Source organism: Rhea americana, unplaced genomic scaffold (genome assembly GCF_003343005.1).
Source record: "Rhea americana isolate MKP2758 unplaced genomic scaffold, rheAme1 scaffold_24, whole genome shotgun sequence".
Lineage (NCBI taxonomy): Eukaryota > Metazoa > Chordata > Aves > Rheiformes > Rheidae > Rhea > Rhea americana.
The window spans coordinates 395,204-421,403 of NW_028186357.1; the positions used below are offsets into that span (position 1 = coordinate 395,204).

The following is a 26,200-nucleotide window of genomic DNA, read 5'->3' on the forward strand; positions in this document are numbered from 1 at the left end:
ATGGCATGCTGTGCCATCAGAACTAGAGACAAGTTTCTCTGGCATGTGGTTCTGAGGACACACAAACACAATGCTATGTGCACTGTGGAGCCACTTCTGATTCAGGAATCTCATACACAAAATACACATTTCTTATTTACATTCACTTCTCAATTTTTATTCTATTTCTTGCATGGTCTTCAAATACAGTTTTACAGGTCATTTTTTCTGCTACAGATACTGTTGATCTAAAACAGATTAATGAAAGTGGCATTCCAACCTTAATGAAAATTCATAACCATGAAAGATATGTCAACGTATCACTTTACAATCCTAGAATGATGGTATTGGCCTGACATTCCATAGGTTTATACAATTAATTTCTATAATAACAAAGTCATAGGAAGAGAAAATGTGGCAACTCCTTAAAAGCCAAGAAATAAGGCCACAAGCATCCTATGCTGTAATGCTATGAATCCAGATAAAATAAGTTGACTCTGGTATCCATGAAGTAACAAAACTCTCCCACCTGATAAACCAAGGTATCAGCTACTCAACATGCACTCAAAGCTGTATAAAAACTAGTGGCATTCAGCTCTGACTTACATGAAATTTAATAGCACAACCCCGTACCTCTCTCTAAAAATGAAATGAACTTGTTTCAACTTAAATACTTTGCTACCGCATTTAAAAATTGTTCACATTCTGCAAAGGAAAAAAAAATATATCTTGTGTGTGACTGCACCAGAAGGCCAAATGCAGCATCTCCTTACAGGTTGCAGACAACATTACTGCAGTCTTAATGCCATTCATTATAGGTTGTATAACTTCTTCAAAGCCTAGGTAGCTGGAAAGCTTATATAAGAAACTGAACTTCCTTTGTGCACCATTGAAAAAAAAAATCACCCAGGAAACTTAAAAAGAAAGAAAAACACAGCTGATGGCAGCAGGTGAAAGGAGCAAGGTACTGCAAGTTGTGTATCATTGGCCAATTACATCTCTGGACACTGGGACTTCTGCAAAATACCAATTTCACCAACGATGCAACTACCCCGCTACCAGATTCCACACCATGCTGATTCCATCACATGGCCAAACATGTCAGACCTGGGTAAAAACATTAAACTCTTGGAACATTTAAAAGTAGGTAACCATTTAAATAATGTGTAAAAATGTGCTTATTGTGGCATTTCTTCTAGAAAAGTTATTTGATACAAACGTGCAGGATTTGAAGACCCTGATTTAATCAAACTAGTACGAACGGGCTTTGAAACACAGAGAATGTTCCAAGGACAAATCCCAACTGTGGGCCAGCTCTCTCCCACTCACCTTCCTCCATCCACAATTCTGTGCGAATGCCACCAAAATTAACAGGTTTAGCAGACCACCCCGTGAATCGCTGTTTCAGTCCCAGGAGAATGACGACAGCCTCAAGCAGTGGCAACCTTGCAAGAGAACAAACTGCCATCTGAAGGAACGATCCTTTGGGATCGGCACCCTAACTCAAGATGGTCAGTTTCTAGCCCTGGATATGAGGCACAGTAAAAAAAGGTCAGTGCTGAGGACAGATTCGCTCTCCACTGTGGCTTTACATTATTCAAAAGTGCCATCTTGGACCTAAACCATTTCACTTTTCAAAAGAAAAAGTTACAAAACTGGTAAACAAAAAGTTAGTCAGCATACAGTTAAGTTTATATACACTGAAATTTACAAGTTTTTCATTAAGTGACTTCTGCCACAGACCACTGCACATTTGTCCCTAGCAAAGCACAAAGCTTGAACCAATGGTCATTAGAAGTGACAACAGGTCATTGCTTTATCAACAAGCATAAAGATAGTCAAAAATAGAACTGTAGCTACTTATCTTTAAATCTGCTGATTGACAAGTAATCCCTCCCATTTCTGCAACTCCCAGTTGCACATTCTCTTATATAACAAAGGAACAAAACTGCATCTTTATAGATACTTTTGATAGAGTCCACTATTCTGTCGACACTTGAATGCAGAAACCACATTGCTGACTGAGAGGGATTCCTCCAAGAAGTTATAGCCCATGCAAGATTCCTTGGCACTTCACACAAGACCAGGAGAGGACAAGGTTTCTCTTTGTCAAAACAGTGTTTTCAGCAGCATTATCCTCTTCCAACAAATTACAGTCTGAATGTGTGATGGGTGATTTTCGCATAGCCCCTTCTACCAAGCCGGCTTATCGCTGGCTTTGTGTAGCTAGACCATATGAAGATCCCCACCACTACCTGTCCAGCTGTTAAGGGACTACAGTACTGGAACAGTCTGCTGTCAAGCACTTCACAGGCTTCTTCCAAGGATAACAACATCCTTTGGAAATCCTTCCATTTTAGCTATTTCAAAACAGCCCAGCTTGCTGTAAAATTCCAGAATTCTTTTATCGTCTGGTCTCACTTCACAAAAAGCCCCACGGGAGCCTGAAGAGGGAAAAGAGAAACAACAGTGTAGGAGAAGAGTTATTACAAAAAAGCACARGCTACAAATATTATTAGATTCCTCATCTATTTCAACATTTAAACCCAATGAAATCACTGATCCAATTCCAGGTGAAGCATAGTTAGTGCCAAAAAGAGACCAAATTTATGGCAATACAGCTGACCATCCCCTAAAGGGACTACATAATGCAGACATCATCTTGTCAGTCTTAACAAGCCATCTCCCTCTAGACATCTTGTATTTCCCATAAAAACATACTGAAACTCCGTTGTTGGCTCAGAAAACAGCACTACAAAAAGGCATGGAATTGTGCAAGGGAACTGAACTTCAGGTGCACAGTAAGGCAGACAGCCAAGTGTTTCCCCATATTGAAGGTCTTGCTAATTATTCTCCAGCACATACTCTCACACGTAAGAAGCATCACATACTCTCACACGTAAGAAGCATCACATACTCTCACACGTAAGAAGCATCACATACTCTCACACGTAAGAAGCATCACATACTCTCACACGTAAGAAGCATCACATACTCTCACACGTAAGAAGCATCACATACTCTCACACGTAAGAAGCATCACATACTCTCACACGTAAGAAGCATCACATACTCTCACACGTAAGAAGCATCACTGCCACAGCCAGCAAGGGAAACAAGCACTTGCATGTTGTTCAAAACGCAAAAAGGTGTACTCTCACTGCCAAATTGCTTCCACAGTTCTTCCTATTTTCTGATTTGCAGGATAACTAAAGCAAAAAGCTTCCTTTTACAGAAGATAGTAGCAGAACAGTTAGCTATGCAAAAGCATTTCATTTACCTAAAATAATCCAGGGTGTCAAGTATGACAGGAATCAAGTATCTCAGGCAAATAGAAAACATGTTAGTATTAACCATCCCTAATATCACAAAGCTATTATCCAATGAGGAAACAAAGAATTTCAAGTGCAGGAWTTTTACCATTAGCCTTTAGAGAAGAGAGCAGGCAGGCCATCATACTTTTCGCCACACTTGGATCTGTCACTTTTTTGTGGATATCAATCTTTATCAGTGACGGGAAGTTGGCAAGGAACGATTCTGGCAATACTTCTTGCTCTTCATGAAAGCTTAGCATTATTTTCTGAAGACAATATGGGAAACATAGTTAATCATTATTCAGCTTTTCAATTTCACTCAAATTTCTTAGGAGAGTCTACTTTSCTCAGGAAGTATGCCTCTCGATCAAAACATTCTTCAACAACACCTCTGGTAGTCACTTTGTTCCTTACCTGCTGACTAGCTGTCTGTAGTTCAAATAAAAGGCAGACTATGGAAGTTTGTCAAACTGTCAGAGAAGGAACATAAAACTCCTTGCATGGCTTCTTGGTGACCCACCCTTCAAGTGAAAACACCCATAAGCCCCAAAAAGTCAAGGCAGTCTACTCTTTACGCTAATCTAGTAACAAAGAGTTTATGCTTGCATGTTCTTTATCTTTGTATTTCACTTCGATAGTTTAATTACAGGTGTTCTATCATTCCACATGTATTCTTTAGCTCACAGTAGCATGGAAACCTCTCTAATGTTCATGCAATTACTTGGTCTTTGTCATGGCAAATTGTTCAGCTGTATCTCTAGGTTGAGACAAGCCTTGTTGATCACTAAAGGCTCCTGTTGGTCACTAAAAGCTATTGTAACCATCTAAAAAGATCTTTGGAATACAACATCAAACATTAACTTAATGCAACTCACATAGGAATGGAACAGTCAAGTGAGACAACACCGTGGACAAAGCCTATGTGAAACATACTCAAGTCATTCTTCCTGTTGACTGAGTTTTAAAACTTTCTGTGATGCTGGCTAATGTAAGCAAGCCACCTAACTTTGCTTCTTGTAYAGACAAAAGTCATGGTCGCAATAGTCAAAACTTGGACTTTATGACGGTATCAAAACCAAGAATCCATAACATTAGCAACTCACACAGTTTGTAGGTCAAGTTCAAATTCAGTCGCCTCAAATCTATAAATTGCCATCTCCCAAACTCTCACAATGACAGATCAGGTTTTGTTCAAAGTTACTGTTTCAAGCTAGTTCAACCACTTCAGATTTATARTGAAACCTGTTCCTCTGAGCTTTCCTTATTACAGCTGTAACAAACCCAATCCCACAGCAAACGTTCAAAGCTAGACATTCTGGTTTCAAGCACTAAGGGAAAGATGTGAACTGCTTTTTCTGATTATATAAGAATTCAAAGAGAGAGAAAACAAGTTAGAGAAGAAAGGTAAGGTGAAGCTATGGAACAATCCAGCATCAGAGACAATGCATTCATCTCCTGTGATCAGCAACTAGTCTTGGGAAAAGTGGATATTAAACTTACCTGACAGGAATCTGGGAGGAAAAAAAACCAACCAACCAACAAACAAAAAGGCTCACAACAGTATAACATGGTAGTCAGAGGACTCTACYTATGCTCTGTTTCACAAAAGGGTTTATTTATCCTACAGAATTTGGGCTTCAAGATGTATTAAGTGCACTAGAGAACAATGAAATGTATTAGAAGTCAGCAGTTTGGGTCAAATGACCTGAAAAGTATGGAACAGCTTTCAAACCAAAGTGGAGACTGGGATTATCAAGAGGCAAATAGTATAAAAAGCAAATTAAACCAATTCTATTCTGTGAGAAAACTTCTCCTTTCCTGATCTTCAATAATGATACTCTGAGTAGTTATTGAGGGTTCATTGCTTTCCTTTATAATGCCGAAAGGGTAAACGGAGAAAACTCCGAAGTATCTATTTCTATTGTTAAGCACAGGACAAGTCCTCTGCTTTGCAGAGGACATCCCTCAAACAAAGGGTCTATAGAAACAGCATTTTTGTGGGGCATTGTACTAACAGCAAAAATCCAGTGTGATGTACCAACAGCAGAAAATGCTTTTCTGTACTTATTCTTAGAAATCTGAAAGGCAAAGCTAGTTCATCAGCACAAAATACCTTCTGCTTTCTCTCTCTCTCAAGTTTGGCTTTAAACTTCTGGAAATCAATACTTCTCCTCTACTGAACACACTAAAGCTTTGCTGTGTTTGATTGCTTCATACACACTAGCTAGCTCTGCTTCAAAATCTGAATTTGCTTATTTAAGTTTGAAAGTACATTAACTATACAAATGCAAGAGAAAGAACTCACAAAGCCTCTAGACTATAGAATTAGCTCCACTTCAATAGCAGTAGTAGAGGAAATATTAAGACACCTTSTAGTCCCACCCACACTGGAACATAAAACATTTGAAAGAACACTACCTGCTGTAAGGCACTTCCTACATACTTCCCTTTTCCCTCTCTAAACATGCCTAAAAAGTAGTGGCCAGTTTTCACAGAGTGACAAACACCTCATTCAGTTTTCAGGAGGCTTTGCTTGCGGGAAGGCCTGTGCTCTCAGACCCACAACCTGCATTAAGACTGTCTCCATCTTAGYCAAATGAAGCAAGAACACATTGGCAAATCCTAGAGGTCAGTCCAGATCCACCAGATTTGCCGTGGGCTTGCTGGCAGGGGACTTCGACAACCCAGCAGTCTGATGACAGCCTTTGTATTTGGGCAACTTATCAGAGAATACTTTTTGGAACGGTTTGCCTTTCCTCAAAGCAGCTGATGCAACCACTCATTGCCCCGGGCTCCCATGTGACATTCCATTCAGACGCTCTTTCCACGCAACCAACACATCTGGCAAGCGTCTGAAGCCTATAGTACCACCAGGCCACAGATAAAAGATTTTGTGTTTTTTTCTTGAATGAAGCAAGGGCTCCTAATTCTTAGGGTAACATGGACTTGTCATGATCACCATTTTTTTCCAAGGTCTGAGAGGGAAGAAGAAAGTGCTGCTTCTGTGCCTGCCTCTACTAGAGCTCTGCCCACAGCTGCTTCAGCAGCTAAAGCATATAGGCAACTGCCAACATCTCTTGTTAAGGAGTAGGCAAGCTTTTCTTGATGAGAATGCAACAGCTACAGTTTGAGTATTTCTGACACTTCAGTAATACTCTGTTTTTGTAAGGTCTTCCATAGTAATTCAAGATACTGATTCTTAGCAATTGCTATTTTATACCATTTACAGCCATCACACTGCTCAAGGTTTGAGCATCTAGAACTACCTTGCTCTTCAATTTGTTTTGCGTACTTAAATATGACTGTCAAGGGTTAGTCTTTCTTGGAACATGGGGAAACTAATAGCTGTTAGTTTATTTTCATAATGCAATCTTCTCTAGATTAATGTTTGGTGGTTTTGTTTTGAAAGCTCCTGTCACTTAACTTTCAAGAGGTCATCACATACATAGTGCACCGATTAATACTGAAGTACATCTCATGGGTGTGTTACAGCACACAGCTGTATCTGATTTGTGATGGACAACTTTAGTATCGCTATGTAACAGGTCAGACACTACACCCATCAAACACTTCAGAAAAATGCAAATATTGAATTACATGGAAGCACAATATGCAAAAAAATCCAAAGACTTGCTTTAGAAAAAAGAMGAGGAATGTAGTTCTGCATACAATCCTGGTCTCATGTGTGTGTATACTAACCTCTGCTTCAGACAGCTCCTTGTCACTGTTTGGTTTAGTATATTTCTCTTGCATGAAAGGGATCCAAGACATTTTGCATTTTTTAATGAAGGGAGTCACATCAACTGTTCCTAAAGCATAGCCACATATACCATCCTCATCTTCTAAGACGAAGCAGTAATCCAGGCTGAGAGTGAGCAGCCCTCCCACTAACCTGTGGAAAGCAGCATCGAAATTCAGTCAAAAGAAGGTTACTTTGAACAAATAGGCTCACACATTCTAGAGGAAACTCTGGGGTCATCCAAAGAAGCAACAGAGATGGAATTAGTTTCTAGAAAGTAGTAATTAACAGGCTGATCAGACATCACAACTCAGAGTTGAGCAATTTCAGCAGCTCAGGATCCCACAATCTGATTCTATACACACAGTGCTTCTGACCCACCAGGCAGACAAATTTCCTTCACCTTCTGCTCTCAATCTCTCTGCTGCCATCACCTCCCTGTTCTCCTATTTTCTCCATCCACTTTATATTATCAGTTGCTAGTCTTTTCTTAACTACTTCCCTGTCACTCACAGGGTAGCCTCTTTACAAAGTTCTATCTTAATAAAACATTCACAAGACATAACAAATGCCCAGCAAGCTCATGCTACAGCTCAATGAATTTAATCTGTTTCTATACTGCTTTTAATCTCATCTCACTTGTCACTTTTTAAATGTTTGTACAGGTAATATACAGCGTGTATTACTGACCAAACTCAGGCAGCTGGCTGTCAGAAAGGTCCTCACAAAAATGTAGTTATTTGAAGAAAACAAGCTAACTTGGAAAAAGAACATCAGAGGACAACTACAGAYGACAATTACAGACCCTCACATAATACGATACTTCAAATAATCTCAAATAGAATATCACCATGAACAGGTTTCATAACAGATTTCAGCTGAATCTTTTTGTTAACACTTCACAACAGGTGACAAGAGCACAAACTGAGCTGTAACTGTTAATGGTATCTTTCAAAAATCAAGGARAGAAACTCATTTTCTAATGGCTGCAAGTGGGTTTTTTTTAATTCAAAGTTTTAACCTTCCACCCTCAGCATTTCTTATTCAAACTGCATACAATATTAAGACTTYATCTTTCAGAACCAGCTCTGTCATTCATTCTTAATACATACTTGTCTCCAATTAAGTCTGGTAAACTGTGGAAGGGTTGATCAGCTCCATCAGCATACATTTCTCTGCAAATCTTATATACAGAAGCCTAAAAAGAGAGAAGAGATGTTTGTCTTTTTCACAAGGCAACAGTCAAATCCAAAAGTTAACAACTTTGTTTTAGACAGATTTCACTAATACCTCAACTTGAACCTACTACTGGCAGGCATTTAAGTTACATGGAACAAAAGTATACATTGACAAGAATGTCTTCCCCCCTGCTCCCCACCCCCAATCCAGCTCTTAAAAGAAAAGCTGCCTGTCAAGAACACAGTGTTTAAGTGCAATGGCCAGGAAAGACAGGCTGGAGATCAACTTCATACATGCCATAACAACACAATTCTTTTTCCAGATTTCGAATGTTTGAGTGGACCTGCTTCCTATTTAACTAAAGCAGAGGACAGATGCATCCTGATGGCTTTCTTCAAGATAAAAGGYTTTTATTGCCCTTCAGCCATAGCAGCTAATCTCTTTAAAGAACAAACTAAGTCACATTTTAAATGAGAGAGACTTCATGTYTCATCAAAACAACTTTCCATTTGGCATGTCTCCAGCCTCCTTACATAAAAAGGAGACTTCCTCTCAGAAGAGATATTCTTTACGACTGAGTATTTTAGTTGCATCACCAACTGCTTAAGTGGCTTAAAAATACCAATTCCATTGCTTATAAAAGAACAAACCAGCTCAGGCACAGTCCTGCATTAAGAGACGGACAGGACAGCACACAACAAAGCTAGCTTARAACTACTAGGTAAAAGACATGTCTTCACATGATAGGCTGGTCTTTCTGGTGRGCTTCAAAGTTAAGAATGATTTGAAACATAAGTATCTAGGTTGAGTTTGCAGCCATTCAAAAGAAACATTTCATCTCAGTGTAGCTGCAGAGCAAAATTTAAGCTACATTAATCCTTACACTGTTAAAATTTTTACCTATGAAGGGTGTTTACTAATTCTGAGTATCACTTTAAAGTATCCTCTTGCTAAAATAGTGTAAGTGAAATTGCGCTTGAGATCTGCTCAGGGACAGGGAGGGGAAAAGGAGGAAAAARAACCTCAAAAAAACAAACAACTCCCCCCTCCAAAACCCACACCTCATTATCAGTAAGGAATTCATGGTTTGAAGATATCAGTCTCTCCAAAACAAATCTGATGTAAACTTCTCAGTCTGATTTTTTAGAATGGTTTTTAATATAAGTAAAAAAAAAATTAAGTGTGGCAGAATTAGAATGGACAATTATCATATCTTACAACTACATTTTGAGATGCAATATTGATTCAAAGGCACATGCTACATGCAACTGCTAAAGTTCTGCCCATAAACATCTGAGAATACCATTAGATATCAGAAAAATCACTGAGTGAACAGATATACACACAGCCCCTAAGCTCAGCATACAAGCATACTGCTTGTGATTGCACTGCAAGAATTCTGCTACCATCACTGARCATTTTTTAGTTCACCTTTCAAAAATAGGGAAAGGGCTCACACACTGAAAAAAGAATTGGAAATCAAAATGTGGGTATAACTATATTATTGCACAGCAGATTGTTGAACCCTAGGCAAGTCACAAGCCCTGCTTTCAGTGAAGCTTGCTGCTTGTGCAAGATGTCAGGACATTTGTTTTCTTAGGAAATGAAGGGACTCGGTAACAGCCATATTTCATTGCCACAAAATGAAATACATCGTTAACAACAAAGGCAAGTGTTGAAAGAAGTTACCTCATCTTTAGGAAAGTAGGGTCGTATGGTGTACACTTTGGACGTGGGCGTTAGTGGAGGTGGTTGAAAAAAGAGGTCGTTTGCCCCATCAATAGGCAGCAAGCGCTGTGAAAACAAAATATTCAATATAAGTGCATRAACAACAAAAGCCCATCACTCTTGGGTGTGCACTGCAGACTCCCACATTAATATTTGCTACTGCAGGCACCCCAGAAGAAGGTGGGGTTGGTATGCTTTACAAATGCAAAGACCTCATCTGAATAGAAAATATCCAATTGGTGTTTTAAAATATACAATTGAAACAGCACATTAATGAGTCTGTTAATCTTATCTGCTTTAACGTACTTTTACCAATCATATCTACACTGTCTCTGTATAAGAACATAGAATGTCAGGAGGAAAGGTTTGGTCTGAAGAGGGTTAACTGGCCAGAGGAGACGCTTTATCCCAAAAGCAATGCGCTGATTCAATTTGCTGCGCGCAGAGCACCTGTGAGGGGGAAAAGTATAGCACTTGAAAAATCCATGAACAAATTCGAACATGGTATAAACAGATTTAAGGTTATTCCCCAATTGAAACCTTTCGAGCAAAATGCATTATAGCTTCATTTAGAGAGGAACCAARATTTGCACTGCTACCCCTTTTGCTCATGGAATTCCCATCGGCAGACAAGCATGCGCGCATTGTGCAATTGCGGGCGCAGATAAAAATGCTGTGCGACCTGCAAAGAAACAATGTGAAATGTACAACTAAAGCCGCTGCGCTTCGCATGCGCGTGGGACAGGCAGCATCTCCTTGAGAAATTACTGTAGAAAGGGGAGGAAAATTATTTTAAACCAAGCTGTAAGGCTAATGGGCTTTGGACCAGAAAGCCTTCGGCAGACCAATCCTTCCAGACCTCTGATGTGCAACAAAAGGTTTCTCATAAAACAAAGAAAATGTCATTCAGTTGTGAAGTCATATTGATACCTGGAACTCTCCTGCTAGACCACCTCTAAAGGCCCAGGGTTCTTGGTCTCCACTTAAGAACTGTGCTGAAGATTGACTACGACACCCTGTTGAGATCAGATCCAAGCGGAGAACGTTACGAGAAGGGGGATTTCCTGGGTGTCTAACATGTCCAAACAGCTAATACACACTTGTGGAAAAAGCTCTCTAACTGAGCTATAATTCAGGGCTTTGGGGGAGGCTGTAATAATGTATGATTTGTAAAGATTTAGTGCTCATGCACTAATTGCAGCATTCAAGTTTTTGTTCATGTAACAAACTACAGAGCAGGTGAGGTGATTATGATAAACACACCTTGTTCCAGACTTGAAGGCATGAGAACAGTGCCATGTACAATTACACAAGCTTTTCAATGTACATTATTTTGGTTGTATATTTGTGGTGGAAGCACTTGTTTTGTCTACAAGAGCAGCACATCTTGGAAGTCACATGGCTTAATAGCTACTATTGCAAATTGAAGCAGCTGAAGACCAAACAAATTCCATTATCACAGCCCCTTGAAAAAAGACTGGACCTTTCTGAAGTCACATTTTAGTAYTGATTGTTTAAATCTTGTCAGAAAACTAGAAATGGCAACAAATGCAGAGTCTGGAACAGTTAAGGCAGCCAGRAAAGCTGTACTAATCGGTGTTCTTGCAAGAGACTGAACAGACTTGCATAATCCAGGCCATACCTTTACAATACTGCTGGCACATTTAAAAGCTAAGTAGTGTTAACTAGAATTAATTCAGTTTAACTAGTATACCCTGTTGGCCACAAATAACACTAGCTTTGTTCTTTAGYGTCCTCATTTTTCCTCCTCAAGTATATCAGATACACTGGGGTTCCTACTGATCTACCAGCCACAGTAGGCCCATTGARGCACTCAGCTTTAGTTTGTATTTGCTTTAAAAAGAAACTTCCGTTAGTTGTTTGACTTTCAATACTGTTCCACTAGTAGGGCATCCCAGTCTTTAACAAGTAATATATATGACACCTCTGACAGACAGTATCCAGAGTGGAGATTTCAACTACCCGCCTAGTTTTCTGACAAGACAAGCAGCGCAAATACTCTTTTCCTTTTGTGGACAGCAATCTACTTCCTGTTCAAGTAACAGTCTCAGATCAGTACAAACAAGTATGTTGTGCTAGTCAGAGAGTCCCAAAGTGTGCCAAGTTTGACATTTGTGACAGTTTAGAAATACTTCTTAAAAATAACACTACCCTAAATATGGTAAATTTCAGAAATGATCCAAAAATCAGGATTTTAATTTGGTTTGCTCCCACATTTTAGAATTCTCATGTAAAAAGATGCCCTTCACAAGCAAATTTAGTCAGCAACTTGGAAGACAGTATCTGTCTCTCCTTTGAGACTACAACTTAACTAGCACTTCCAATCATTAAAGAGCTGCGTGAATGAAGAGCTGTATAAATGAAAAACATAGTTAATGCCTTAGTCGCTGCGCAAATGTGACTTCAGTTCATGTCTATTGCACAGCTAATCTATCTGAACTGCCTCACAGACAAAACCTTTCCATTTTAATTAATTAATGACGACGCGCTGTGAACATCTGGCGCTGTCCATCCAATAGCAGTAGAAACTTGTGCTGAGGATTCTCCCATCTGTACACAATGGGGAAGAAGACAATAGAAGTCGTTAGTAATCCATAGTACTGTACAGCCACACTAATTTAAGGGACTGAATGCTAGCTGGACTTGGGAGGAGAGGTTAAGAAAAAGAACTTTCAGTGGACCATTCAGCACACTGTTGTGAAAACTCATTTGTTTGGATTTGTAGCATTCTTTTATAATATCTTTTATCTGATATCTTGCTCTGTATGCATTTACACTAGTTATAATACGCAAGCTAAAGATCAAAATATSTCTCACAAAAGCATAATTAGCATAAGGCTATTAAACTGCACATTAAAAATTCCTAAAATTAGTTTTTAACTATCTAAYGCCAGCTTGAGTAGTGGAACAGAACAGTGCCAGAGTTAACAGAGCTGCAATTTTCAATWGTGAATCACTCCAAATATTTGGTGCATTATTTAAAGACTTGGACCCAACTTTATGGGGACTTTGAAAACACAGTTTCCAGCTGATATCAGGGAAAGCAGTAAGTAGTTCAGCAATTCCAAGATGAAGTCTTAAGTTGGGCCTTCTGTGTTTAGAGACATTACTAAAATTAGTGTTCCCTTTAAAAAGTTTCAGCCTAGATTTTCAAACAGATCAAGTTAGCAAAATGAGAGCATACTTTCTRGTTAAAAGTCAACACACAACATGAATAGCAAGTTGAGGAAGTTGTGTTATACTAGTCTTAAAAATGCAGAMAATAAAACCTTTTGAAACAGCAGTAGGCACATATATTAACATACTAAAATGCTACTAAGTTTTGTTCCCAAGCTAATTTTCTTCCCTGTGCTTTGCAGAAGGGCAGTCTTAAAAGCTCATCTCATCAACCACACATAAAGATCAAATATTTAATCAGCACAAAACATGGAAGTTGCAGAGCAGGCACTGACTTCATGATTTAGCAAGTCTTCTCTATCCCTACACTCTACAACTATTTAAGCCTGACAGTGTTTAAGAGTATGATTTAAAGACAATCCAAACACTAGAACTAGACCAAGGCTGTGTAATGGTTAACCACTGTGAGGTTTGTGACAGCTACAAAAAGTGTGACAGTGTGACCATCAGCATTGCTGCCTGCTGTGTATGTCAAGCAAGTCCACAGYGTATTCCTTATAGTTGAATTAACACCTGAAAGTGAAACGAGGTCACTAGAATTACCCAGGCCATGCTGGTGCTATCTGCCAACTTAGAATCCCCCCAAAAATCTTTCACTTWAAAAAAAAARGSRRMAAAAAARAGTGTTTCAAGATCTGATTAAGTCTCAGASTAAATCTGTCTAGAGAGCTCCATAATTTCCACCCACTCCAAAAAAATACATAAAAAAAGAAAGCCATTTGGAAGTGCTTAAAGGAAACARTTTTGCACCAGAATAGCCTTATGCTAAAGCTCGCATGCGCACAGGGCTGGGAGGATCGGCTTCCTCTTGGCCAGGCCCATTGAAAGGTCACTTCTGCAATTGTTCTGTTAAAGACAGCAATAACATTATCAAGACAGAGCAAGCAGCAGATGGCTGATGTGGTCACATTTCGTACTGTCATTTCCAATCATGTATCAGGATATCCAAGGAGCTACACGRTATAGTCCAGTGTGCATTCAGTCAGAGTAAGTTAAAGTAAACACTTACGTGTCAGATGAGATTCAAGTTTCATTAGCCCAAGAAGAAAAATYGAGGTCTCCAATCTTAAGCATCCAGCAGATTATCACTTAATACCAAAGCAAATTAACAAGTAGTATTGTTTCCATTAGAGAGACAGAAAAACCTTTAAAAGAAGGTCAAACCAGACCCTACATCCAAGGAAACATATTTGCCTAGTATTTTGTTTTCCTCGTGGGCTAATTAGAAAACAAAAAATATACTATCTGGCATTGTAGTGGCTCCCGATGCACCTACCTAACCACTGCACAAAAGATTTCACCATTGACATAATACTCTTGATATCCCAGACGTAGGAGTACATATCATAAAGGATTGTCCTGTTGGCACAATTGGAGAGGCGAGTGAACATTCCCATCACCAAGCTGCACATCTCTTCAAATTTGGCTGCTCGGTTACGCCATTCTTCTATCTACAGATGGAGGCAAAAGATCCACAAGGTCAAACACAACCTTCTAAAGAGAAGAGAAACTCAAAGGAGGACTATACAATTCTGTATTTCATTTTACCAGCATGGATTACCATACTACACGCATTTGTATTCTCTACTGCTGTTATAACATGTGAGGCCAGTGTGTAGATCACTTGTCAAATGCGGATGCTAGACTGCCTTTATAGCAGTCTACATAGCATAGTCTTTATAGCTACATGGCACTACAGAGCTCAGCACTGGATTCTATGGGAGGAATGGAAATTATTGCGACCCGCAGTCAATTACACACCAGCCATCAGCTTCTAGAAAATGAAATACCATTCTTCATTTACAGACAACAGATGAACATTGCTCACGATTTAATGATTTAAAAGGAAAAAAAAAAACAAGATTACATCACACTCACTTTTTCAGCATCTTTTCCTTTGCAATTAACACTGACAACACTGCTATTTGCTCTGAGCCACTGGAATTCTCTCAGCATCTGTGCACCTTTGGGCCCGTGTTCATAGGGAAGGTAAAATAAGTCAGCAAGAAGCTGCAAATCCTCTAAAGTCACTGGTTCTACTGTGTAGAGAGGCTTTTCATTCGGCCCAGGCACAAACTGGTCTTTATTTATTTGCTCATCAGTCTGCATAGGAGCTACGTCACTACTGGAGTCTTCCTGCATAGACATCTCTGGGGACTTAGACTCAGCTATGCTCTCCTTATCAGTATCCATCGGTTTCAATTCCTCTGCCATCTTCGCTTCAGCGATATCTGTCAGTATCTGATTAGCATTCTTGTCTGCGTCATCTTGTTTTTCCACTACCATGTCCATCGGTTCCTCATCAGACTGCTTCTTCTCTTCCTCCTTTACCAGTGCTGGGGATTCGCTGCTCAGTGCTGCCCCCTGACTCATGATGGGTTCTTGGTAAACTGTGGTAACCACAGTTGCTGCATTTAAAGAGGATGGTGCCACCAGAGGCCCTACATCTCCTACTGTAGTTTTAGCACCACTGTGGGCCACTTGCCTACCTGAGAAGAAGAAGAAACAAGTTTTCAATATCGGCTAACATTCATCCATGATTTGCAGAAGTCRCTGATCTGAATCTGCTGCCAAGGCATCTGATCAGTGTATCTCCTTTTTGACATATTGCCATTTCACTTCTGTCATTGTAGTTTTAACTACAGACCTTTTATTTTGGCAAGCTCCTCCTCCATATAACTGATAAGCAATGATAAGAGGAGGAAAAAAGCTAAATTTCTTAGCATTTACACACTTCCAGTAGCATTTCCAACTATGACACCAGAATAAAAAGCTTTCAAAGCTAACTTTCCTCTCAATCAGCTGACTTGGTAAAGCTTTATTTGGATACAGGGTGCACTTCAAAACAAAAGGATACATGCTTCATTACTTCCATTGCAAAAGTGTTTTTAGTCTGGGGGAGGTAAGGAAACGAAARATGGTGACCGCTTAACCAGTGCTCCTCAACCAACTTTTTTACTGCGGTTGAGTTTTAGAAAGGTTTCAAACTCCGCAGATATTTAAAGGCTATTGCCTTTACTACACACAAACAGAGTTGGGAGGCAGGAAGAGGTTCTTCCATTTCATCGGTACTTATCAAAGAAGGGCAAACTGACAGGTCCAAACACACAATTGACAGAACTTTACTTCAGATCCCCAGCTCCCAGTGCTACCAAAACAAAGGTGTACTAATGCTGAAAAGAGCTGGTTTCTATAGACAGAAACTCAGAAAAATAAACCTAGTTGAGAACAACTGGAGGAACATGGACATCCTCTGGGGCACCACTAATGTTTATAGTTATTTTTGTGAAGTGGATGTTGGATTACTAACTAACTAACTAATAATAAAAAAAATCCTTCCTACTTTCTCAAGATCCATGAAAGCTTAGTAATAACTGGGATGAGCAAGATACAAGAAAAGAGTCTGTGGATCAGAAGTGCCAAAGGGTCACACTTCAAAGCTGTTTCTGCACWACACTCATATTGTACAATATGAATGTCACTTTTTAAGGTTTCCCCAATAAGAGAAATAGAAAATACTTCCTCTCAAAAGCATATAAGTATACAAATTGAGATCTGTAAAACAGTTTTAATCTGAATGCAAGTCTTGAACATTTAGTCACATTTTTCCACCAACACCAGAATAAAACCAAATCCAACTCACTGCTGTATTGCTGGGGTACTCCAAACTCCTGCAGCCATTCTGTTAAGGCCAACTTCAGAGCCATTTGCGGACTGTAAAGAACATCTGTTTCAATGTCTTCATCACTGCCTTCATTTTCCAGTTTAATCTGGATAGAAACTGTACTGTCTTCAGTATCAGCTATAGAGACAAGTTGAAAAAAGTTATCACATAAGTTTCATTTAACAGAAATGACACATTAGACAAAACACCCAGAAACTAACAGCCTTACTTTGCAAAGGGCAAGGCATTACATCCTAATTACGTATAATAGAAAACTATGGTCACCACCAATGTAAGCACAGAAACACTATACAGACACTTGATATTCTCGCATTCATTTTCTCTTTTGATCTGAATTGCTTCTAACCAAGCAAGTGATACTCACAGACACTTATGCTGAAGTTATGCCATTCAAAATTGTTTGCTGAGAACACTTTTTATAYGGCTGTAGATATATCTCAAGAGTAAGTACTACAGATACTACTCAGGAAGTCAACAGAACAACCTGGATGCTTGTTATCTCTCAGGCTAATTGTCCCACACCAACAGGATAGAAAATGCTAAGTGATCTTAAAAATCATTGCTACAGGAAAGCTTAGAATAATTAGAAAGCACTAAAACATATATGGTTAAACAAGTGTTCCAGCAGTTATGCATACTTACTCATCACCACATCTTTTCTCACTCCATTCATGTTAGATTTGTACCAAGTTGCGAGTGTGTGAATAGCAACATAATTGGCTTCAAATTCACAGTTTGGATTGGTCAGAACTCCCTTTAGTCGAGGAATGAGCTCAGTTGACCGACCTTTATAAGGCCCAAGAAAAAGCCTCTTTTGATCATAATCATTAGCATGAATATTATCCCAGATAACTGGTGCTCTCCTGATGATCTTTGAAACTTCTTCAATGGACTCTACTGGAATGTCTTTGGATACAACCTTCGGACCTAAGAGTGAAACAGGATAATCAGAAGGCTTTGCATATATTTGAAGATTCATTCCCACACACAAATAGTAGTAGGACTGTTTATTTACTAAATATGTATGATAAATAATATTGACACTGTAACTGAATTCAAAGAATACTGTTTTTACCTGTCCATAAGACATCAATGCCAGGAAGCAGCTTTTCTCCTACAGTCCGTAAATAAGGAGACTGAGCAACATTTGGATAGCAGAAAGTTCCACAGTACTCTGCATCGGGCAAAAAAGAAAGTTACTACTAGCAGAAGGATGCACACGTGTGAAAATATACCCAACTGTTCAATGAACACATTTATCTATCTTGAACATCATCACGTGGCAAAGATATTTCTGTATAAATCTATTTCACGGTAAGTATCTTTCATTTTCAACCTGCCATCTCTTAGTTCAACATATTTAATTCTGTTACTGTGAGTAAACACTTGCTCCTCCCTACTTATGGTTTAAGCCTTATCCCAGATCTCCACCTCCATTCTCCAGTCACCTTTCTATTCTATGCTCAGAAGGTTAAATTTACTTCTTAAAAAGACAGGGAAAACACTTGGTAATTGCTTATTTATCAGAAGTACAAGAGAGGAGAGTCTGTTTTAACATTCAGTTAATTGAATCAGTTTTATACAGTTACAACTGCAATATCAAGTAGGCTGTGGCATTAAGAAGTCACAATACAACTRAAAGTTGGCATGACAGGGGAGAAAGTAAGGCAACTCTATAGCATTGAGAAAATACTACCCTTCTAGAGAGAAACCTCAATATTGTTTAAAAAAGCACCAAAAGGCTAAAGTACAATTAAAAAGACTATTTATATTAGTGCTTCTTAGAATAAAGACTAAAGAAAAAGAAAGGGATTTATTTAAAATCAGACAAATACCAAAATCTGGAAAAAAGCAAAATAAATCCCCTAAATAGAAGTGCAGGCTCCAACAGACTGTGCAAGACAACTAGAAACGCTGAGACTGATTAGAGTGCAAATAGTTAAAACAGAAGATAAGGTTCTYTGAAGTTAAAGATGAACACTGCAACAGAACTAAACTAACACAATATAAGGGGATGAAGGAGTAAGAATGACGACAACATTGCTCTTCAACTAAATTTTCCTTTCATCAGGCAACATCAATGAAGAGACCAATGTTCTTCCTTACGATGAAGCATGCTGAGATACAGGGGGAAGCTCACACAAAAAAAAAAGACCACACCTAAGTGAGAGTCATGTGATTTTCCAAGACACTCAAAAAAGTAACTGACTACTGAAAAATCTTATTAAAAGAAAATCTTACTAAAAAGAAAATTCTTATTAAAAATAAGTACTACTGAAAAAAGCAATCATAGTAAGTGCTGTAATTATGTTAAGAAAATTCTAAGTAACTAATAGCTATCCAGGTAAGAAATCAAGGAGTAAACAGACTTTGGTACAAACAAAAAATAGAAGTCTCCRTTTAACCTTGTTTCTAGCTCAGACTTCCAGCATCATTCTATAGTGCTGCTTTCCTAAGCAGGCATTAAGCCTTTCAGASATGTGTATATCTCTGGCATATCCTCTAGGTTTAATTACTTAAATTTTAATAAGTCAGTTCCCTCCAAACTAGCCAAAACATTCTTTAAAGAGTGATAATATACCAAATCAACCTTTCAACCAACAATGGCCTCCTTGGTTCATGTTAAGATTTAACTGAACTATTCATATTGTTTTTACCTGTAGGACAGAACAGGAATGTGTCTGGTTCTCCTAGATACTGGTAAATTTCATTTGTGATCGAGACCTGTGCATGAGCAAAGGAACTAAAAACTTCTTTGTCTGCTGCACACATGTTGTGATCAATATCATCAAACAGCAGTGCAAAAGATCTGCAGCCAAACTGGGAAACCTAATGTAAGAGATGAGGAAAAAAAAAAATAAGTGAACCATAGAAAATTCTAAAGCTACTTTGCCTTTAGAAAAGGATTGAACATCTCAAAAATCAGAACCATTTCATTCGATGAATCATTATTCAGTTTATAAATTTGTAGCCGAAAATATTCTCCCCAAAGTGTATCATATCTATACAAAAGTCTAAGCAAATCCACACTATCTTATTAACTGTACAGTGCCAGAGCATGAGAGCTGCATGTTGGAGTATTTCCATTTCCACAGTGTAGACTGCAAATTCGAGATCCTCCAAGAAAGAAAAAACTACAGGAACTGGGGAGGGAGAGTATGAGAAGCAAGACAGGTTTTGGCATCTATTCACAATGAATGCCTGTCTCTGATCCACCACTCTGCTCTTCTCAAAGATGCCTCTAAAGACTGGCAATCAGTTTCAGTTTTTGCAATCCAAACCTGATCTCACCAGAGACACAGCTGGGAAAGAGCTCACTCACTAACAGCTTTTGGACAAAAACAGGAGTTAATTATGAGAACCAAAGCAGTACACACATGTCAAGTCTGCCTCTAAAGGCATTTACTGTGCATTTCTTGCTCTAGAAATGCATCTTAGCTCCAGGGCCATAACATACTTTGGAGACAAACTCACAAAAAAGGCTTCCAGAAAATGGTAGAGGGTCAGATCTCCTACTTATCTAGATGATCACTGACCATTTGTACAATGTAACCTGAACGCTTGTTTCCTCAGAATATGCCCATTTGTATTGTTCTCAGAGGTGTCCAAAATAATGCTGACRCTAAACATATTAAAGCTGCTAGTAAAAATAGCAAAAATCTCAGCGTGAGCCAGATACTGGCATTTTCAACCTAAGTAGCACTGTAACTCTAGTAAGTTCATTTAACACTCACTTGGTCYAGTTTGCGTTTCAGTGTGGATACTTCTTTAGGATTGGAGAAAGTGATGTCAAGTCCMGGTGAGATTGCATAGATGAACTCTATTTCATGTTCTCGTGCAGCTGATATTAGTGTCATTAGCTGCTCTAGAAATTGAATTCAAATATTTCAGAAGGGTTTAACAATAAAATAATTATGGTGTCATTATACATAGGTTATAAAAAGGAGATGTCTGTTCTACCACACACAACAAAAAGTATAAACAAACAAGCAAGCAAAATAAAGATGAAGGTATCTGCTGCAACTCCTAGAAACTAGYATAGCAAAGAACACCAAAATATTTTCAAGAGTTCTCAGAAATGATGCCAGAAAGAATGTGTTAACTGTCCTGGTACTATTATTTTCTATTTTTCAAATTTTAAAGATACTTGAACATTCTCTTGATTTCAGTGCTGTGTGATAAATAYGAATGCACTCTGCTTTTGCAGCATGCACACCAACTGCTTTAAAACTATTAATATTTTTTTCCATTTCTGTCTCACTCTAAGGAACAATACAATGTAGTAACATCATCCTGCATGACTGGTTCATACACTTTTTGTAGGGCTAAAGCTCAGGACACAAGGAAAAGGATGTTTTTAACGTCACTTGGTAGAAGTACTTGCTTTAAGAAACAAACTTGAAATTTAATTCTCCACACAATTAATGAAGACTWTTTTTAGAATATTTAGCCACCTTTGTTGCCATTGGCAATAAGCTTCCAGCATCCTTCAGATTATACTTCTACAGTGTTTAAATAACCCCTCTTGGAGGCCACTTTGAATTTCAAGCAGGTATCATGTTTCCCCTCAACTCRAGGAAAAATGATAATCCCATAGGCTAATAAAACACCATATATCCTGTAAAAGCCTGAGGTGAATAAAAAGCCTCACAGCAGCTTACACAGATCTTTATGTTCTGACTAAATAGCCAGAAGCTGGCATTCTCAACTGGTACTCTCYTCATTGAGACAAGCACTTAATGAATCACATAAAGGGCATGCTACTCTCAATCTTTTTTTTTTTTTTCTTTCTTACTTGAAGAAGTAATTTCTACTTTACAATATGGCCCAGATGATCAAGAGCTAGAGGGATAATTCCAAGCAACTCTTTCATAGAAAGAAGTAAATCCCAGAAGACAGTCTTAAAAGCAGTCATAGAAATCATCTGTAGAGCTGTACTTAAAAGCAGTAAATCCATGCTTGTACCAAAAGCTCCATTAAATATAGCTGCAGGGTACTCAGAACAGGTCTCACGATTCACCTTTAGAACTGGCTATTGTAATTAAACAGACAAGCATACATAGCAGCAACTAACTCATTTAAAAGCTGCTTACAGAAAATGCAGAGGGGAAATAAAGGCAATTACCTGCTTCTTCCACAGAATACATTTCTCGCCAGAACATCCTGTGCTTGTAGTCATCCTTTGGAGCATACAGGTATGTATTTAGTCCCCATTTCTGAAGTCTATAAGCACAGAAAAAAGGCTTCATTGATAGAGCAGTCTACAATCCAGAAACCAGGTGTTTTATTTGATCTAATCCTTAGGTGGGTTTTTTTTTTTTTTTTTTTTTTTTTTTTTGTTTGTTTTTTTTTTTTTTTTGGGGAGGGGGCAAGGGGTAGAGGGAGCACTTCATTCAGCATTATGTTATACTACCAAATCACTATAACTTCATGCATATCTGATACTGGAAAAAATCAAAGCAGTCAGACAAGATGGAAAGGTGAATATGAACCCCCAGAATACAGATGATATGCAAAAAGCTGCTCTAGGTTAGAACAATAAGTCTGTTCAGACCTAAGTGGAAGATTATGATTATATTGTGATGGAATGCGCTGCAGTGAGAGGAAGCATGACTTGCCTTCTAAAAAGTTCTTTCCTCTGCTCCATAACCCAAGGTCTTCCATAAAATCCTACGGGAAACAAGATTAAAATTGTCCAGTTAGATGTCAGATCATGCCTGTTCTATGAAACATTATATTATAGCCCACCATTTTCTTCCTCTCCTCCAATAAKCTATTTCTGCTACATTCATCAGAAAGCCTCCAAAAGCAGGAAGAAAAAAATGTCTAGAAAACATCACGAAAGTGTAATAACCTCAACTGATCTACATTTAAAATGAAATTATAACTTATTTAATTTGTTAGGATGTAAAGTCTGATATTTTTTGCCACTGAAGCAATTAATTTTCCAGAATCCAAAAAGAATTCTTGAGCAGATGCCCTTCACAAGTCAGCAATATTGTAAGGGCAGACTGAGCAGTCATAACCTAATTAAACTATCATGCCAGATAAAATCAGAGCTATTTTGTAGGTAACAGCAGTGCTGAAGAACTCTGAAAATACTTACCAGTTCAGAAACGCTTAACTGATGATATAGATCATAGTTCTAAATACCTATATAGCATGTAAATACATATTAAGGTAGATTCACATTAAGAGSTTCCCTAATTTTTATTTCCCAATGCCCACATCTCTGCAAGTTAAAAGTGCATCTTGGAATAATCATACAAAAGTATCTACACAGGTAATTTTAGATACTCAAAGTCATGTACTTTGGAAATTCAATTTTAACTTTTAACTACCTCTCATTTCAAATCTAATCCTTCCATTCTAGAAACATAATACTTTAAAAAGCACTCTCAATTCACCTTTATTCATGTAAATTCACTTAGACTTAAGTGCAAACAGCTCAACCACAAGTGGCCAATTCAAAACAAAGCTTCAGCTTGGCAGTCTGTGCAAAKATCCAAGACTAAAATAACAGTGAAATTTAACAAGCTCTTGTTTTCAAATAGCACGGCCGCTCTAAATGATGAATGATGCTACTAACATACAAAGCTCACAAGGACACAACATCAGTTCAAAGGCAGACAATTTCTTGATTTCCAGAGCTATCCACCACTTTAAATCTGTGAACATTTGGTTTTAAGGAGGCCAAAAAACCCTCCTGCAGCCTTTCAAAACTCAAAGCTGCTGCAAGTGAAGCATTTTCTATATATTAACAAGCCATTCAGTTACCTGTTTAAGTGAACAATACTTGTTTTCATTAGCTCAAAGCAGGCTCAAGTTTTAAAAGATTAGTCTCCTAAAGAGTGATCTTAGACTAACTGGTGCCACGACGTGGCAAAGTTGAGTAACTACTACTTCCCACTAGAACTGCCAAGTGACAAACGGAGGACGATTCAACAGAAGAGCAAACAAAAGAGAGCAGTTGCCAGGCATGAAAACCCATCAGGATTACTTCACCCAGAACAAATTCGTCATTTTCATTAGAGTCACCCAATTCTGCTCAGTGCCAGCGTAAGGCAGCTCAACAACCCAAAAAGGGAATAAATTACTGTGGCACCTTATCAATATCCCCTATGCCTCATAACACATTCAGAAGGCTTTACCATTACCACAGCACCGTTTCAGAGCTAGTGACGAGAACAGAAAGCAGCTAAACAGAAAACTGAAGAGAACACGCTAATCTGAAGTGATACAATAGCTATATTTTCATCTAATATTTCTTAGACTACTGATGTTATCAGCAGATGACAGCACTTCAATCTTCCTGTCCAACTAAAATCAACTTGTTTTTATACCATCATCTCATGACTGTGTGTCAGGTTAATACAAAGTCAATATATCACTGCAAATACTTCATACCAGTTAACACACACTCCATCACTACACACCAGGTTATCCTGAAGCCAGAGCACCAGAACTTCATATTCAGGGCTCTTGTCTTTATTACTCCCAAAATGGTGCATCCAATGTGTCATGCTTTTTACGCTCGTGGAGCGCACACTCTGTATTTCTGCCCAGCTCTTCAGCACTCTTAACGAAAGTCTGAAACATCACTTATTGCCATGCTTGCCCACTTTCCCTCCTTTTCTGCCAACAAATCTAGATTCTCCAACTCATTGCTTTAATCACATCATACCACTACTGTCTTAAATCCTGCCCCACATACCTTCATTTCTGAAGTTAATCTCAGTTATTCCACTCATCCCCATAGCTTCTCTGTGTCACTAAGACTGACATTTTTGTCCAGTACTGTTTATCTCGTCCATCGCAACTGCTTCTTTCCTTATACTTCTCTAATCCTTTTTTTATGTACACATATATTAATATTGGATTGAAAGCGTCTTCAAGTGGGGGCCATTTTCTTGCTTTGCATTACTTGCAGAATGGTCAAGAACATTCATCTTTATAGCAGTTGCACCAAAATATAAAACAAAGATTATCAATAATTTAAATTAAATGACTGGGAAAATGATTATTTTAAGCCAGTGATTTTGGTATTATTTATCCTTGAATGAATAGCTGATCACACAGTCAGGGTATACTTGCAGGAGTATGAGAAACTGCATTGTTATCGTCCATGCATACATCTGTTCACTGATCCTAGTCTCCAGAGCTTTCAATCTGAAATCTTCCTTTAGAAACTTTCACAACAAAGCCGAGACATCTCTCTCCACACTGATTGTATGTAAGCCTGAGTAAGTGCTAAAAAACTAAAAACTAAGACAAAAATTAGATCATCAACTGGGGCTAGTGCACCCAACACAGTGATACTTGCGGCAGCCTAATGGTCTTTTCTTGTTACAACATGAACAAAAGGCATTCTGCAAGCAGAGCATATACTGACTTTGACAAACTGTCTGTTTCACCATTCCATCTGCTAACCGTTTTGTTCTCCTCCTGGACATTTATCATAGGTTTAAAAATAATAGTAATTTGGCCACAGGAATTTAGAATAATTTTAAACCAACTATTATGTAGGAAATAAACCATTTCTTCTCTCTGGCTTTCAAGCACCTAACTTTAACCAAACTGTCAAAAACGCAAATACACTCTGTAGTAACTGAGAAACGCAAAAAGAGYGCATTTATTTTGCAGCTTCTGCAACAATTGGAACGTTTTAATGCCACAAATATGCCAACAGACAGAAGAGGCCTGTTCTATACTGCAATTAAAAGGGCAAGCTACAACGCCGTCGTAGAGAGAACAAGGGAGTACTTAATGCCAGAACAGATGTCTGCGGAGTCACCTATTCCCTACCCAGGAAACTGAGCCTCCGGCACGCAGGAAGAGCATGTACAGCTGGGATAATCGCACAGTAGCTCTGCTCTTCTCCTCCCCCTTCAGACACGTACGAGCAAGCCAGCTCCCGTGAGAGCTGGTGGGCCCGCGGGGGGCGCCAGGTCTGCGCGCACCCCGCCAGGCAGCGGGCGCCAAAGAGCGCTCCCCGCTCGAGAGCCGCCTCGCCTCGCCGCCCGCAGGCCGCCCCCGCCCCCCGCTCTTACCTTCCACGACGCCGCAGAGGAAGCGGCGCGAGCCCAGCGCCGTCTCCGTCTCCGTGTCCGTCTCCTCGCCCCCCGGGAGCGGCGCCGCGGCGGCGCCCGGCGGCTCTAGGGGAGCGCCGGGCACTGCGGCCGGGTTGGGGCTGCCCTGGGGCTCCTCCAGGGCCGCCTGCCCCTCCTTCTGCACCATCCTGCCGCCCGCCGCCAGGGCCCCCGCTCGCCGCGCCGGGCCGCGCCGGGCCGCACCGAGCGCCCCTTCCCCCCGCCGCCCCTTTGTCTCCGCCGCTCCGGGCCGCCGCCGCCGCTTCCTGTTTATGGGGCCCTGCGCCTG

At 39.2% G+C, this 26,200-nt stretch overlaps 1 protein-coding gene across 1 annotated transcript; it reads right to left on the reverse strand.

The window, feature by feature from the left end:
- Positions 1-128: 128 nt before the first annotated feature.
- OGA (O-GlcNAcase) lies at positions 129-26,190 on the reverse strand. Its single transcript, XM_085306395.1, has 16 exons — positions 25,873-26,190; positions 22,441-22,492; positions 21,948-22,045; positions 20,557-20,687; positions 19,480-19,651; positions 17,898-17,996; positions 17,465-17,749; positions 16,781-16,939; positions 15,016-15,626; positions 14,414-14,588; positions 10,870-10,955; positions 9,901-10,005; positions 8,145-8,230; positions 6,993-7,185; positions 3,400-3,559; positions 129-2,423 (listed from the first exon to the last, which is right to left on the reverse strand). Exons 1-16 carry the CDS (start codon positions 26,057-26,059, stop codon positions 2,287-2,289), a joined length of 2,736 nt encoding a protein of 911 aa, XP_085162521.1. The 5' UTR covers positions 26,060-26,190; the 3' UTR covers positions 129-2,286.
- Positions 26,191-26,200: the final 10 nt, after the last annotated feature.